We start from the raw sequence: 15,612 nt of genomic DNA on the forward strand, positions 1-15,612 counted from the left end.
TCTTCACCATCCACGGCAAAATCTCCGAGTAGCTGGGAGAGATGCGGAACACACAAGAAAGAGGATGCTAGAAGACTCGAATTCTCTTCCTCCGCGAAGGCCGGACGCTTCGCCGGCACAGCTGAGGTCTTCTGTTACCTCGTCTCTCCCCTCACCCTTTCGTCCTCTGGCTTACTGACATCGACAGAGGCGCGCGTGATGTGCAGCACGTTTATGCCATGCGTCTTGTTGGCGCGCTTCTGCAGGCTAGACTTCTTTGTTGTGCGTGATTCTTCATCTCCCGCCGCTGCTGCTGCTGCCTCCCCCCCCCGCCCCCGCCTACATCCCGCTTGCTCACCATGGATCTGCTCTGCACGTCAAGCAACCTTCCCCTTCTCCCTCTCCGGAGTGATCAAGGCACGCGCACGCCAAACAGGAAAATAATAATTAACTAAACTCGACTACTTCACCACCTTCCTCAACGGAGAAAGCGGATCTGCCAAGCCGGCTCCGCTTGTTTGTTCGGTGCTGTCCTTTTCTTGTCCCACAATAGGTGCTCTAATCATGTCGTCGGCGTCATCCACACTCCCGCCGGATCAGCAGCGCCTGTTCGACCGGATGAATCGCGAGTACTCAAATCGTGAGTACAGCAAGGCGCTGCGCACGTCGGAATGCATTCTAAGGGTCGTCCCAGATCACGTGGACACGTTTGCCGGCCGCGGACTTGTTCTGTACAACATGGAGAGACAGGAAGAGGGCTACGAATCCATTAAGCAGGCTATCCTCCTCAACCCCAAGTCGATGGTGGCCTGGCACGCGTTAGGCATGTGCCAGCGACTTGACAAGAAGTTTGGCGAGGCAGTTAAGGCATTCAAGCGTGCGCTGACATTTGATCCGGCGAACACAGAGGTGCTGCGCGATTTGGCGTCAGCGTGCATTCAAGTGCGCGACTGGCCTCTCTTCCTGGAGGCGCGTGAGAAGATGGTCACGGCAAAGGCGAGTGTGCGCGCAAACTGGGTGGCGCTCTCGTGCGGCCACCGCATTCTAGGCCACAGCAGGATTGCCGCAGCTGTCATGGATACCATGACGTCCATCATGGACGCTGGCGACAATCCCGTCGAAGTGAGCGAGGCACAATTGTATCGTGTGGAGCTCGAGCTGGAGAGCGGGGCACCGCAGCGTGCGTTGGAGCTGCTGAAGAAGCACGACAGCGAGATTATCGACGTGGAGACGAAGCTGCTGCTGCGTGCCAAGGCGCACGCGCAGCTCGGTCAGCGCATGGAAGCGGAGAAACGCTACATAGAGGTGATCTCGATGGGTGTGTCGGAGGCGGACAGCATCGCAGCTCTGGCTCACCTGCGGAAGATCCCGCTCGACCGCTACCTTCGTCCGGCAGCGGAGTACACGGAGAAGTACATGGAGATCATCGACCGTGTCCTGAAGGCGTGCCCGAAGTGCCACTACGCAAAACGCCACGCGCTGGACTGCGTGCCAATCGAGGAGTTCCGTGAGCGCCTCGCCGCCTTCACCACACCCTACATCCAGCGCATGATTCCGTCCTTGTTCAGCGTGCTCAAGTCGTTGTACGTGGATGCCGAGCGAGCCATCATTATAGGTGACGTCTTCGCGATGATGGAGCGGGAGCTTGAGGCCAAGGACTTCTCTCGTTTTGGCGAGGAAGCGAACCCGTGCTACATTCTTTGGGTGCGCACGTTTCTCGCATCGCACTACCGCCGCACCGGTGAATACGCGCTGGCACATGCCTACATTGAAAAGGCGATCAACCACACACCGACACTAGAGTTGCTTTATCTGGAAAAGGCGAAGATTTTTGCGCGCGAGGGCAAGACGGCCGAGGCAGCCGAGCAGGCAGATTTGGCGCGGAGGTTGGATTTGCAGGACAAATACCTGAATAGCAAGGCCGCCAAATACTACTTCCGCGACAACCAGGTGGAGAAGGGGGAGGCGACGATGCAGCTCTTCTACAAACCGTCAGTGGTGGTGGGTGACACCTACCTCACAGCACTCGAGTCGCAGTGCTATTGGTATGAGCGCGAGGTGGGGGAAGCCTTCTACCGCAAAGGCGACTACATCTCCGCGTTGCAGAACCTTCTCATGTTCGAGCGCCACCATGAGCAGAACCACTGCGAGCTCAGCGACTTCCACAACTACGTATTTCGGCGCAATACCATGCGCCCGTGGTTTGACGTCTTGGACTGTGACGATAACATGGGTCGGAACAAATTCTTCTTGAAGTTTTGCCCTGCCATTGTGCGCACCTACATGCGCATTCATGAGAAAGGCGAGGAAGTTGTGCGGGCTGCGCACGTGCCGAGGCCAGAGCTGAAATTTGACGAGGTCGCCGCGGACGAAGTGAAGCGGGTGAAGCAGCAGCAGAAGGATTACTACATCGGCGACGTGGTCCTGTCAGAGCCTCTGGTCAAGGCGAGCCGCTACATGGGATACCTCTTGGCCCACCGAAACACCGAAGCCAGTACGCATACGCTCGCCATCGAGCTGTACACGGCAGCTGAGAAGCCTCTCCTTGTCGCTCGTGCGCTTCTTGCTCTTCACCAACAGCGGTACAAGAAGACGAAGGATCTTGCTGTGGCCTTCAAGACTGGGCTGTACACCACGACAACGATGGACTCTCGCGTGCAGGCCATTGTTGATGAGATTCTTGCCACCGTGCTGGAGTAGCGGATAACGGAGAACTCCCACTCCCCCCTCGAACCGAAAAAAAAAAGACTGGGAGGCACTCTTTTCATGCATGGTGGTGTGGGTGGTTTCCTTTTCCGTTGTGATTCATGGTGTGCAGGTGTGCTGTTCTGGAGAGAAGCGGGATCTCGAGGTGAATGCAGGAAGGCAGATTTTGCCAGCCGAATGCCCTTGTCTCTGTCCGCACGGGTGCGCATGCGTACACGTGTGTGTGTGCGCGCGTCTTTTGGGTACACCCTCAGTTTTGTTAACCTCGTAATGCGGCGAAGCCTCCGTTGTCGTTACAGTGCGGTGTATTTTTCTTATCGCGCGAGTTCTTTTAAGGAGCCTCCCCCCTCCCCCTCCTCCGCCTTTCAGTACACCTCCATGCACCCCCATACTCGAGCAATGCCTGGGGAAAAAGAAAACAGAAGTTCTCTCCGTCCCTTGGACGTAGTGCAGAGATTAGCACGAGCATAGTGGCAGTGTGGGTAGCAACCTCGCTTGGCGGTGAGAGAGGAGGAGGAGGAGGGGGAGCGGGGTACGACGAACGCTGCAACAGACATCGTGCACGAAGTGTTGCAAACGAAGCACACGGGAGCGAATTTGGCGTAGGTTGGCAACGAGGGTGCGTGTATTCCCAGGTCGACTAGGCCTCACAAGAGAACGGATATGTAAGCTTTTCCGACTCTCCATATCGAGTTCAGGAAATAAGCGGAAGCAAGGCGGCTCAGCCCGCAATCCGTATGTCATGTGCTCGGTTTATGATCGACCGAAACCAACGCATTTGTATATCTGCATCTGCGTTTTTTTTCTTCGTCACACACGCCCCCGTTGCGTCACGGGGAGGGGAGGGTGGCCTGTTACCGAAACAGAAAGTACAAAGAAGAAGGAGAAAGTGCGATGCCAAAATTGTGCGTGGAGTATTCCAAGTCGGGACGAGCCAAGTGCTCCAACACGTCATGTGGCAAGAAGATTGAGAAACACGAGCTACGAATCGGCACCGAGGTAATCATGTCATTTAACGAGGAGGGAGTAGAGTCGTGGAAATGGCGCCACCTCTGCTGCTTCACGGAGCGACAGCTGAGCAATGCAAGAAGCAGCGGTGACATCGATGCCATTCAAGGCGAAGGCGACTTGGCACCTGCCGACAAGGTATTCGTGCAGAAGATGCGTGAAGGTAGGCTCGTCGGTGACACGTCCATCCTTGGACGTATCGGCGACGTTGCGCACTCCGCTGTGGCCGAGGAACTAAAGGAGAAGGGCAGCAAAGCCGCCAAGCCAAAGACAAAGGCGAGCGGCTCTGCGGTCGATGGGGGCTTACCGTCCGCGTCTACAGGCGAGAAACGACCACGCGCGCCGCCGCGGAAAACAAAGATGCCGAACACCAAGATACAAGATGATGATGTTGACTCCGAGGCGACAGATGAGTACGAAGTGGCCGTCGAGGCTGTGACGGGAAAGCCAAAATGCCCGTATGGGGCCAACTGCTTTCGCACAAACCAGGAGCACTTCCGGCAGTACACGCATGGCGATGAAAACGGCACCGCAACTGATGCTGCAGTCCCGTCTGACCACGGCGGCGCCAAACTGAAGCCCGTGATAAAACGAAGAAAGCCGTAGCACGGTGGACGGCAACACGGCATGCGCTATCGCCGAAGGCACTTAAGCACTGCCGATTTCTAGTTGGCGAGGGAGTCGTGTCACGCTGAAGGCCAGTCAACGGCGCGCTGTACATGTCAGTATCGGGCCCTACGGTAGTGGCATCCAAATTCTTCTTTATTACTGTTTTCTCTGTGGAGACGTTCAGTTCATTCTGCCGCCAGCATGGGGTGAGGTTTGTTGCGCCGCTCCTCGTTCACTGGAGATTCCCACCAAAGATGATCTCGCGGTGCCGTAGATTTGACTAACAACCGGTGCACTCACTTCTCCAACGCAGCCTACGACATTCTCCTCTCTCCCACTCACTCACAACTTTCTTGTTTGGCGTGCATTTGTTCTCGACATGACGGCTTCAGTGCAGTGGGGTCTGGCAAGAGTTCTACGTTCCTCTGAGCTACCGGGCGCGTGTTGTTTTACCTTCTGCGTGTATGTGCCTTTGCCTCAACCATGCGAGTCGCGGTCATCATCCTGTCGACTTTCTGCCGTGACACGCCGGGAGGCACACGCGCCACAAAAAAAAACTGCCTGCGCTCCCGTGCGAGTGCGTCTGCGTGAGCGACGATCTCGCCCAGGGACTTACCCCGTCTTCTTAACCGGAGGGGAAGATGTTAGAGCACAAGGCAAAAAGAACATTGAAGGGGAAAGAAATCGAGCCTGAGGCTATAGCACAGCACACCCGCAATCAACCACCACCACCAATAAACAAAGCCAATAGTCATGGCCCTACGTCTTATCCATACACGTTGCATCCTTGTTTCTCCACGCCCGTCGCTTCCCTCTCGTGTCCCCCCCCCCCCGGGCCTCTTCCCGTTCTGTTCACCCACTCCAACCTTTCGCTCTCCTCTCCAATAAGGCACCGCGAAACTGCAAGGTTACCTTGCACACCTTCTTATCTGAGTCCGTGTGAGGCGCCGCACGGAATTGTCTACCTCTACCCTTCAAGGACCTTAGTCTTTCTTCAATGAGCCCCTTCTGCCGCACACCATGAGCTGGACTCCGTTCTACGCCGAGGGGTCGCAGACCCGTGGCGTGGCGCAGGGCAGCGGTGCACACGCGTTGCCGCAATGCGCCGACTGAGCCACCCCCCGGCACGGCCTGTGCCCCGAACTCTTCTCACCACTTCCGCTCGCCCGGAGTGACACAGGCCCCCCTCCCCTCCCCCATTCCTCTTTCTCGTCTCCGTTGCTGTTGCGCGCCTGCGCAGGTGAGCCCGCCAGGCACGCCGCCGACGCCTGGCATGGACGAAAATGCCGGATGAAGGCGGTGAGCCTCCCCCCTTCACCCCCTTGCGCGCGGACGGGGCGTGCGCGCTGTCGCTGTCTGCTGTGAAAAGGTGTCCTTCCGGCCGGAATCGAACCAGCGACCCTGTGATACCTGCGAACTCTACAGTCACATGCTCTACCAATTGAGCTACAGAAGGTTCACTGCAGCGTCGCATTTGCCGGGATCCCCACAAAAGAGATGATCACACCGACACCGCCCTTTTTGCGTGGGGGCTCGTAACAACGAAAAGGCCGCTAGGGGGATCGAACCCCTGACCTCCGTCTTACTAGGACGGCGCTCTGCCATTGAGCTAAGCAGCCACTCATTCCTACGGCAACTCTCGCACCAACGTTACAGCATGTCAACCAGGCCCTTCCCAGGCGCGCTTCCGGATATTCTTGTTCGGGGCTCGGTGGTTTCCCACCCCGCCGTTGGTTCGAGGGGGGTTTGCGTCAGCGTGCGCCCCCGTCCATGGCTGCCGGGCAAAGGGGTCGTCACCAGCCCTCACCAGGATTCTGATCTCACAATGCCGGAAAAGCCACAAGGCAGTTGCGTTTTGCGTCGTCGAAGTAAACGGAGCGAGGACGTGGGGCATCGGACAAGAGAACGAAAACAACCAAATGGAGAAGCGGCGGCGGTGGTGAACCAATGGGGCTGCGGATATTGCCTCCATCATTCAGCGAAGCCCCTCTCTCTTAAGACGGAGGGGCAAAACTCTGCACAACAACTGCCAGACTCTGTGAATATACGGAGAATCTTAGCTAAGGTCTCCGTAACGCGGCTTCATGAAATTCTCGCTTTTTTCACCCGGCGGGTACAAAGGCAAAGTCCGCGGCGAGATTTGAAGGGCCCAGCGTGCACAGAGGAGTCTGACTAGTGGTGGGTGCGATGGTCCGCGGCCAAAACAGGAAAACCAGAGAGGATCTGCATCTCGACACCGGCATCGAATGCTTTTCAAGCACGCTGACGCAAACCCCCCTCGAACCAACGGCGGGGTGGGAAACCACCGAGCCCCGAACAAGAATATCCGGAAGCGCGCCTGGGAAGGGCCTGGTTGACATGCTGTAACGTTGGTGCGAGAGTTGCCGTAGGAATGAGTGGCTGCTTAGCTCAATGGCAGAGCGCCGTCCTAGTAAGACGGAGGTCAGGGGTTCGATCCCCCTAGCGGCCTTTTCGTTGTTACGAGCCCCCACGCAAAAAGGGCGGTGTCGGTGTGATCATCTCTTTTGTGGGGATCCCGGCAAATGCGACGCTGCAGTGAACCTTCTGTAGCTCAATTGGTAGAGCATGTGACTGTAGAGTTCGCAGGTATCACAGGGTCGCTGGTTCGATTCCGGCCGGAAGGACACCTTTTCACAGCAGACAGCGACAGCGCGCACGCCCCGTCCGCGCGCAAGGGGGTGAAGGGGGGAGGCTCACCGCCTTCATCCGGCATTTTCGTCCATGCCAGGCGTCGGCGGCGTGCCTGGCGGGCTCACCTGCGCAGGCGCGCAACAGCAACGGAGACGAGAAAGAGGAATGGGGGAGGGGAGGGGGGCCTGTGTCACTCCGGGCGAGCGGAAGTGGTGAGAAGAGTTCGGGGCACAGGCCGTGCCGGGGGGTGGCTCAGTCGGCGCATTGCGGCAACGCGTGTGCACCGCTGCCCTGCGCCACGCCACGGGTCTGCGACCCCTCGGCGTAGAGCGGAGTCCAGCTCATGGTGTGCTGGACAGAATGGACACGCAAGGAAGAAGTGCTTTCCTGGTGAACGCGGCACAGACACAGACACTGAGAGCAGGTACATAGTTCACCTCACTAGACTCGCAGGGATAAAGGTAGGAGACGTGAAAGGCCGTTTGCCCTTTACCTTGCAAAAGAGTAGAACTGGAAAACGAAACACAGCCTGCCACCACGCGGAAGAGAAAGCAAAGGAAACCGTATATACATGAGTAGGAGCGACAGGTACACAAAGGAACGCAAAGAAAACGAGAAGGGTTGAAGAAAAGCTGCCAGAAAGGAAGGCGCGCGTTGTGCGGTGGCAGTAGTGGATGTTGCCTTGATCAAGTTCCGGTGACCGTGCATCGCAGGCGAACTGCCCCCACGCTTCCTTCCGCAAGTGTACGCAAGGGAGAGATGGCATCCCGAATTTTGTCACAGTAAAGGGACGCCACCTCCTCTGGTGCCAAAAAGGATCGGATTTGTTTCTTGTGGTATCCTTCGCCTCGTTAATGAGTTTTCTTCTCGCATCCATGAGGGACCGCACACGGTAACCCTTCCGCAGGGTGTAAACCCTATGCGCAAAACGCCCTTCAGAGAACCGCAAGCGAGAACGAGGATGTGCACGGCAACCAGCGACTACCGCGAAGAATAAAAAAATAGGAACTGAAGGAGGAGTTGGCCAAAGGTAAACCAAGACGCAGAGAGTTTTGTGATCATTTCTCACATGCTCAACACCAAGGCAACACCGGACAAGCACTCTCCCTTCCCCCAACAGTGGTGATACGCACAAGGATTCGCAGCGACCCACAAAACGAGCAACACTGGGGTGGTGGGTGAGTGAGTGGGGGGTTACACTACACACCAAAGTGGTGTGCGCGTGTTGCACTGCAGAGCGACCGTTCACCCGGTCGCACACAGATCAGGAAAAAGAAAGCGGCGGAGAGCTTGCGCAGTGGATGGGTGGTGGCGTGCGAAGATGGGAGGGGGACAAGCATGTAATGAGTGAGAGGCCTCGACCGACCAGGGCCAACATTGTAGAGAGAGGTCCGCTGGTTTACTGCCCAGAAGTCACACAAGACACACAAAAAGAGGGGTGGGTGGGGGTAAACGACATTGAAAAGGGAGAGGGGTGGAGAGAGAAAGAACCACAGAGAGCACACAAGTCACAGGATGATGTGAGAGATGCAGCCCTTCGTTTGTTGTCGCCGTTCGCGACACTAGCGTTTTGTACGTTGGTGAAATGATGAGGGGTGACTTGTCGGCGGGCATGGAGATGAGGTTGAGGAAAGATCAAAAAAGGGGGTACGAACTAGACGGAGACAACGAGAGTCCTACAGGACAAGGAATCAGCATTGCGATCAACCGTGCCCCCAGATCCCTGAGCGAGGAAGAAAAAAAGAAAAGGAGAGAGACTGCAGGTGAAACAAAAACGAATTCGTTTTGTTATGTATCTGGTGTTCCTACCCACTCTCTTGGTCACTCCATCCTTTCCGTTTTCCTCACGCCACGAAACGAACCCATTCCCAACAGGCGAGGCAAAGAAAGAGGGAGGTGGAACCCACGCGCGCGCACACCCACTGCCCCCATTCGTGTTCACATGGCAGCGAATCCTCAGAGCAGACTGCCTGCCACCCCGGACGGACAAAGTGGCAGGGACGCCATTCCCACATTCGCTTGCCTCGTGCGTGTGTGTCCTCCTTTTCTCGTAAATCGCTCTCGCGCCGGCAGAGGGGTCACTCACCCACACCCACATCCACATGCACACGAAGAAAAGAAACAAGCACCCAGACAGACCCCGAATGGGGTGCAAAGACGAAGAGAACAGGGAGGGGAGAAAAGGGAAGGTGCGCGTGAGACGCCTCATGGAACTTCTTACGGCGCCCTCACCTCCTCGCAGCATGCCAGCGCCAAGAGAAACGCACGGAAGTAGGGCAGCGGGAGGGCTGAGTGAGTCAAAATGTAAATGAGGGGCGGTGTCGAATGAGCCTGCAGCGCAAATCCGCTGGAAATCGGTGGAGGAGGTGGGGGGAGTCGATCACTGCGGTACGGCCCCAACGACGGAGGAGAGGGGTAGGAGAAAAAGAAGCCGCATTTCCGCAACTGTCACCAGTCCGTTGGCTGAATGGCCGGTATCCAGTTCCCTCTTCCTGGTCTTGTCACCTTGGCTGTAGTCACCGCGTGCGCACGCCGTGCGCCTGAGTGCGTCCTTCGCCACACTACAGCTTTGCCACAGGGGCTTGCGTGGTGGTGCCCTGCAACCGCTTGTTGATTTTCATTTGTAGCTCCTTGAAGACTACCTTGATTTCCGGCTCCGCGTCGACCTCAATAATAATGTCGGAGTAATGCGCGATGAGAGTTGCCTTTTGACTGTTGTAGACCTGCATGCGACGCTCGTGCTTCTCTTTCGTGTCGTCGGAGCGGATCTGAAGGCGGTCCACAATGTCCAGCGAAGGCGGGTCGCTCTTGAGGTTGTAAATGCGCCCTGTCACTGGGTCGAGGCGACGGGAAAGACATCGGTCGAGCAAAACCTCCGGCGACACGTCAAGAAAAATCATCATGTCAAACTTAAAGCCACGCGTCCTGAGCACCTCCGCCTGCCGCAGGGTCCTTGGAAAACCGTCAAGCAAGATGCCGTGCTTCTGCACAGCTTGGTCACTCAGTCGGTTGCACACGAGGTCGACGACGAGCTCGTCTGGGATCAGGGACCCTTCGGACATCATTTCTGCACACCGCAGCCCTAGCGGAGACCTTTTGAGCACCTCCTCGCGTAGCAGATTACCGGCACTCAAGTGGACAAAGCCGTACTCTTTTACGAGCAGATGGCTCACCGTCCCCTTTCCGCTGCCAGGGGGGCCAAACAGAATGATAGACAGCAGCATGGCACACAGGTCCTCTCCCCTGCTACTTGGTGCACGTCGATCCTCGGTTGTACGCACCCATACAGTCCACACATAGGTCAAACCATATACACAAGAACAAACGCGCGGCCCCGAGTCTGCACCGGCTAGTGAACACACACAACGTACAGAGAGCCGCCCATGAACAAACGCCGTTGTACGAACGAACGAGGCAGGTGGTGGCGAGTGGGCAGCACTGCAGAGATGAGTGTGTGGGGCGCGGCAAAGTAAAAGATAACCTGTTTACACGATACACACGATGAGGAGGGGGGAGGGGAAACTCGTAATGATTAACGAGAGAAACCAACGGGGTGAGACTAGCCCAACAGAGTGGTAGGACGTTGGGCAGCTGTGCGGTGCACGTTGACGTGTGGTGAAGAAAGATGTGGGCCACGCGTACGAGAAGACGTAGGAGGAAGAAGAGATGATGGTGGTGGAGAGAGGTTAGAGTAGTGATGCTGGGGTAGCGTAGTGCTAGCACACAAGCAACCACCAGTCGTCTTAATTTCCCCTACCTGTGCTCTGCGAGGGGGCGTGGGGGGTGAGGGTGGGGGTCTTGCTTGTAGCACGTATTGCATTTCCCTACGCACGGAGAGAAAGAGCTGAAGGGTGCCGAAGGCACTCTTTGGCAAATCTGTGGTGGGAAAAGCACGCCGCTCGAGTCCTCTGCAGAGGGTTGCTCAGAAGACACAAGTCAATGTGCGCATCGTTCATCCTCTCATGGTCGCAAAACCTTCCATTTTTCCCCCATTCCATGCTGCACATCAAAGCAAAACCGAGCACGTGAGAGAGATACCATGGCTGAAAAAAGTGCAAACAAACCGTGCACGTCTAAGGGCATACCCGCATCAACAGGCCAGAATGCCATGGACTAGTGAGAAGGGCGAGCGACCAGACGAGGAGGGGGGGGACGAGACTGTCGCAAAGCATCCACGGAGAACGAGCCAAGGAGAGAACAACCTCTATCGCCTCACGCACGCAGCGCATCAAACCCAGCTCGCGTGACAGTGTGTCGCTCCCACACAAACACCACCACAGAACAAAAGCCCCACACCAACACAGATAAGAAAAACCACACACCCAAACACACACAAAATCCCCTCGCACAAACGGATGACAAAGTGCCAGGGGCTTCACCAACGCTTGAGGCAACAAGCGTGAATCAACGGTGTTTCATCGTTGCAGGTGCTCCACATCACCCTTTCAGCCCCTGGCGCGTGTCCACGCCGCACACGCGACATCGCACAGAGCGATGGCACGCATGGATAACCTGAAGGGGGGATCTTGTAGGCAGAATCACCTCCGCCACAAGCCCAAAGCGGTACTAGTGACCGCTCCACAATACAACAGCAACATCTGCATTCACGAAAAATATAAAAGGGGAAGAAGCCTGAAACAACAAATAAAAAAAGAGAAGAAGTAAACTGAAAACATCACATCCGCCACCTCTTAGCTGTAGAGGTCGTCGTCGTCGGCAGGCGGCGGCGGCGCCCCGCTGCCAGCTGGCGCACCGGCCTCCGCTGGGGGCGGGTTACTAGCACCGAAGGTGCGGCTCTGCTGCAAGGAGGTCTTGAACATATCGTAGCGGCGAATGTCCGCGTCAGAGACGGAGCGGCGGGCACCCCGCATTGCCTCCTCCACGTGAGCGCGCGTGATCTCCGGTACCGGGTCGATATCAGCGTTTTCGTCCAACTGTCCGCTCTTCTTCAGCTCCTCGAGCTGAATTTCCTTGTTGATCGACTCGCGGATAGCCATCTTGCACGCGCGCTGGCAGATGCCAGACAAGTCGGCGCCGGAGAAGCCATGCGTGGCGGCGGCAATCTGGTCCACATCGACGTCGGAGGCTAGCGGCGACTTACGGAAGCTCGCCTTGATAATGGCCACACGAGACGCCTTGTCGGGCAATGGGATGTAGATGAGCTGGTCGAGACGCCCAGGGCGCATGATCGCAGGGTCCAGCACGTCTGGCCGGTTCGTCGCACCAATGATGAAGACATTCTTCTTGACGTTCATGCCATCCATCTCGGTCAGGATTTGGTTGATGACGCGGTCGCTCGCCCCTCCGTCGCCGTGGGCGCCCCGGGACTTGGCCACGGAGTCCAGTTCATCGAAAAAGAGCACGCAAGGGGCCGCAGCACGAGCCTTGTCAAAGACGTCGCGCACATTCGCCTCCGATTCACCGAACCACATTGTCAGAAGCTCCGGGCCTTTGATGGAGATGAAGTTCGCCTGGCACTCCGTCGCAATGGCCTTGGCCAGCAGCGTCTTACCGCAACCGGGTGGGCCGTAGAAGAGGACACCCTTCGGCGGCGACATGCCGTACTTCTCAAACTTCCACGGGTACTCGACGGGGTACTGCACCAACTCCTGCAGCTCGCGCTTGACGTCGAGGAGGCCGCCCACATCCTCCCAGACGACGTTCGGCGTTTCCACCTGTGTCTCGCGCAGCGCGGACGGGTTCGTCTTCGCCATCGCCTCGCGAAAGTGCTCCTGCGTTACACACATCGCGTTCATCACCTCAACATCGATGGTGTCGTCCTCCCAGTCGATGACGGACAGCTTCTCGCGAATGCACTGCATGGCAGCCTCGGTGCAGAGCTGCGCCAAATCGGCGCCGACAAAGCCGTGCGAGTCCTTTGCCACCTTCTCCAGATCAATGTCGTCGGCCAGCTTCATGTTCTTGGTGTGGATACGAATGATCTCCAAGCGGCCAGTCTCGTCCGGTACGCCGATGTCGAGCTCGCGGTCGAAGCGGCCAAAACGGCGCAAGGCTGGATCGATGGTGTTCGGGCGGTTGGTCGCCGCCATCACGATCACCTGCGAGCGCGATTTCATGCCGTCCATGAGGGTTAGAAGTTGCGAAACGATACGCTTCTCCACCTCGCCCTGCGCTTTCTCACGCTTCGGGGCGATGGAGTCAATTTCGTCTATAAAGATGATCGCCGGCGCGTTCTTCTCGGCCTCCTCGAAGGCCTTGCGCAGGTTGCTCTCCGACTCGCCAGCCATCTTGCTCATAATCTCAGGACCATTGATGAGGAAGAAAAAGGCGCCCGTCTCGTTTGCGACAGCGCGCGCGATGAGCGTCTTGCCGCTCCCAGGAGGGCCGTAAAGCAAGATGCCACGCGGGGGCTTGATGCCAATGTTCTTGAACAGCTCTGGATGGCGAATGGGGAGCTCGACCATCTCACGGATCTGGTTCAGCTGCTTGCGGCAACCGCCGATGTCGTCGTAGCCGACTCCGTCAAGCGCCTCCTCGTCCTCACGATGGATCGGATCACCCTCGGAGTGAATGATCGTGTCCGGTGACACGATGCAATAGTCACCCGGGTCCACCTCCACTACCTTGAATTCCACAGAACGCATAGCGCCACGGCAGACAAAGGAGTCGCCCTTCTTCACGGGCCGGTACGACTCCAAAAAGTACGGCTTCAAGAAGTTCTCGAACAAGTCACCAGTGAGGTTCTCCACCGTATCATCGATTGGCAGCACGTGCACGCGGTTTCCGTATGGAACATCCTTGCAGGGAACGATGCGAATGGTGTCGCCGAGGTGAATGCGGATGTTACGGCGCGCGACTTTGTTCATCTTGATTTTCTCCGGCGGGCATTCGTCGTCCTCCATCGCGATGCAGACGGTGCTGCGGTGCTTCTTGCCCTTCACGAGAACGGTGTCACCGCGGAAGATGTTCAGCTCTTCCATCCGCTTCGGGTTCAGCGACACAACACTGTTGTCGTCATTGTACGGCTCCTCGACGATCAGCTTGTTTAGCTTCACCTTCGCGTTTGTGTTCCCAACAGCGTCGGCCATGGTTGCTTCTGCCGTGTCTTTGTTACGTTTGAGATCTTGGGTGTCAAACAGCGCAGAGACCAATCAGCGATACTGCTGCTTTTCCGCCTGAATACTGCGACACAGTCGGTCTCGAGTGTATAGGAGACGACACAGCACACACACACGCACAGGCAGGCAGGCAAGCGGTTGCGGAGGATCAAACAGCGTCACTTCTTTGTCTTTTTTTTTCAGCTGTGACCCACAAGAGCAACACGTAAGAGATGTGAACGAGAGAGGGGAGAGAGACGGTGCGCGACGTGTTTCTGTATTTGCGTCTCCGACTATATATATATATATATTGTTTTGGCCTCTTTTCGAAGAAACTCGCAAAGAAAATGGAAAACCGTCTCCTCTTCGAGCACAACGACGATGGATGACTTCTCTGTGGGGGAGGAGCGCCAATGAAGAGGTGGGTGGGAGGCACCAAAACGAAAAAAAAAACGAATAGAAGCAAAATGGTGAGAGAGAAAGGGAGAAGAGAGCGTGTGACGCAAAACACCAACACCAACAACAACACTCACTCACTCACTCACGGAACTGGGGTTGGCGCAGAGGTAGAGACGCACAGACAACGGTGACAGCCGTGGAGAAAGTGAAAGGAGGGCAGGTGACAGGAGGAGAGGCCGCGAGCCCCCAAACAACTAATTTGCCCAGGGGAAGACCGAAGGGTAATCCACACACATGGGCAAGAGCCAGGTATTGTATACAGCTAGCGTAGTTGAAAGGAAGAGCACCACGAGGGAGAGAGAGCGTTGCGAGAGCATCCTCTTCCTGCCACTCGAAACGGCAGTGGTGCATCCCTCTTCGAGTTTTTCGTTTTTTTTTCGCAGGACGTGTCGGTCGTTGTTCTCGTGTGTGTTTCTCGTGTGGCGGTACGGAATAGAGGTAGAGTACACCTAACGAGAGCGTCTTGTATGCGGTTGTCGAGAGACCTCCTCAGTAGCCTATTTGTCGCTTGGACATTCCACCTTTCCGCACCCCCGAAGACACAAAAAGAAAAATACAAATCATGAATGCGTGCAGAGATGCGCACACACCGTCTACGGCTCTGCCAGCGCACACAAAACATTGTCCGCGTGAAAGCCATCAATGGACAACTCCCTCGCCAGAGTGGGATCAGCAAACCAAACAAAACCTATCCAAGTGCATGGCAAACACCTTCTCTGTTGATGCTGATCTCACCTGTGCACCCTCTGCGACTGGTGCGAAGGCGGCGGCCCTCCGTTTGCATAGTGTGTGTACAAGCAGCACTCAATCCCTCCACAATCGCCCACACGTGGTGCCATGAGCGTTTTGTGCACTCCAATGTCACAGACACCAGACGGGTTCCATTTTTCCCCCTTCAGCTGAGCACACCAGGACTCTAATGCGAGAATACTTGTGTAGGCCAAAACATTTATTATGTATATGCTTGTATGTGGGTGCATCCAGGCATGTATGAGCAAAACAGAAGGTAGACGAACAACAAAGAAAAGAATATGATGGGCCCCACGTGTCCAGCAGGAGCCCGTGGGGGAGGGGGGGGGGCAGAGAATGGCGTGAATGACATCCGCCACTCGATCCAGCCGACGATGGGAGAAAAGGCACA

At 56.5% G+C, this 15,612-nt stretch overlaps 4 protein-coding genes across 4 annotated transcripts; 2 read left to right on the top strand and 2 right to left on the bottom strand.

The window, feature by feature from the left end:
• Positions 1–543: 543 nt before the first annotated feature.
• Positions 544–2,679, top strand: LMXM_36_1340 (putative N-acetyltransferase subunit Nat1; the record flags this gene model as incomplete). The annotated part of the gene is made up of 1 exon (XM_003874429.1): positions 544–2,679. The coding sequence occupies one exon, from the start codon at positions 544–546 to the stop codon at positions 2,677–2,679; it is 2,136 nt and encodes a 711-aa protein (XP_003874478.1).
• A 900-nt stretch (positions 2,680–3,579) lies between these two features.
• Positions 3,580–4,299, top strand: LMXM_36_1350 (conserved hypothetical protein; the record flags this gene model as incomplete). The annotated part of the gene is made up of 1 exon (XM_003874430.1): positions 3,580–4,299. One exon carries the CDS (start codon positions 3,580–3,582, stop codon positions 4,297–4,299), a length of 720 nt encoding a protein of 239 aa, XP_003874479.1.
• Positions 4,300–9,515: 5,216 nt separating this feature from the next.
• Positions 9,516–10,178, bottom strand: LMXM_36_1360 (putative adenylate kinase; the record flags this gene model as incomplete). Its single annotated transcript, XM_003874431.1, has 1 exon — positions 9,516–10,178. One exon carries the CDS (start codon positions 10,176–10,178, stop codon positions 9,516–9,518), a length of 663 nt encoding a protein of 220 aa, XP_003874480.1.
• A 1,467-nt stretch (positions 10,179–11,645) lies between these two features.
• On the bottom strand, positions 11,646–14,003 carry LMXM_36_1370 (Transitional endoplasmic reticulum ATPase,putative; the record flags this gene model as incomplete). The annotated part of the gene is made up of 1 exon (XM_003874432.1): positions 11,646–14,003. One exon carries the CDS (start codon positions 14,001–14,003, stop codon positions 11,646–11,648), a length of 2,358 nt encoding a protein of 785 aa, XP_003874481.1.
• Between the last annotated feature and the right edge of the window lie 1,609 nt (positions 14,004–15,612).

Source organism: Leishmania mexicana, chromosome 20 (genome assembly GCF_000234665.1).
Source record: "Leishmania mexicana MHOM/GT/2001/U1103 complete genome, chromosome 20".
In the NCBI taxonomy this organism is placed as follows: Eukaryota; Euglenozoa; class Kinetoplastea; order Trypanosomatida; family Trypanosomatidae; genus Leishmania; species Leishmania mexicana.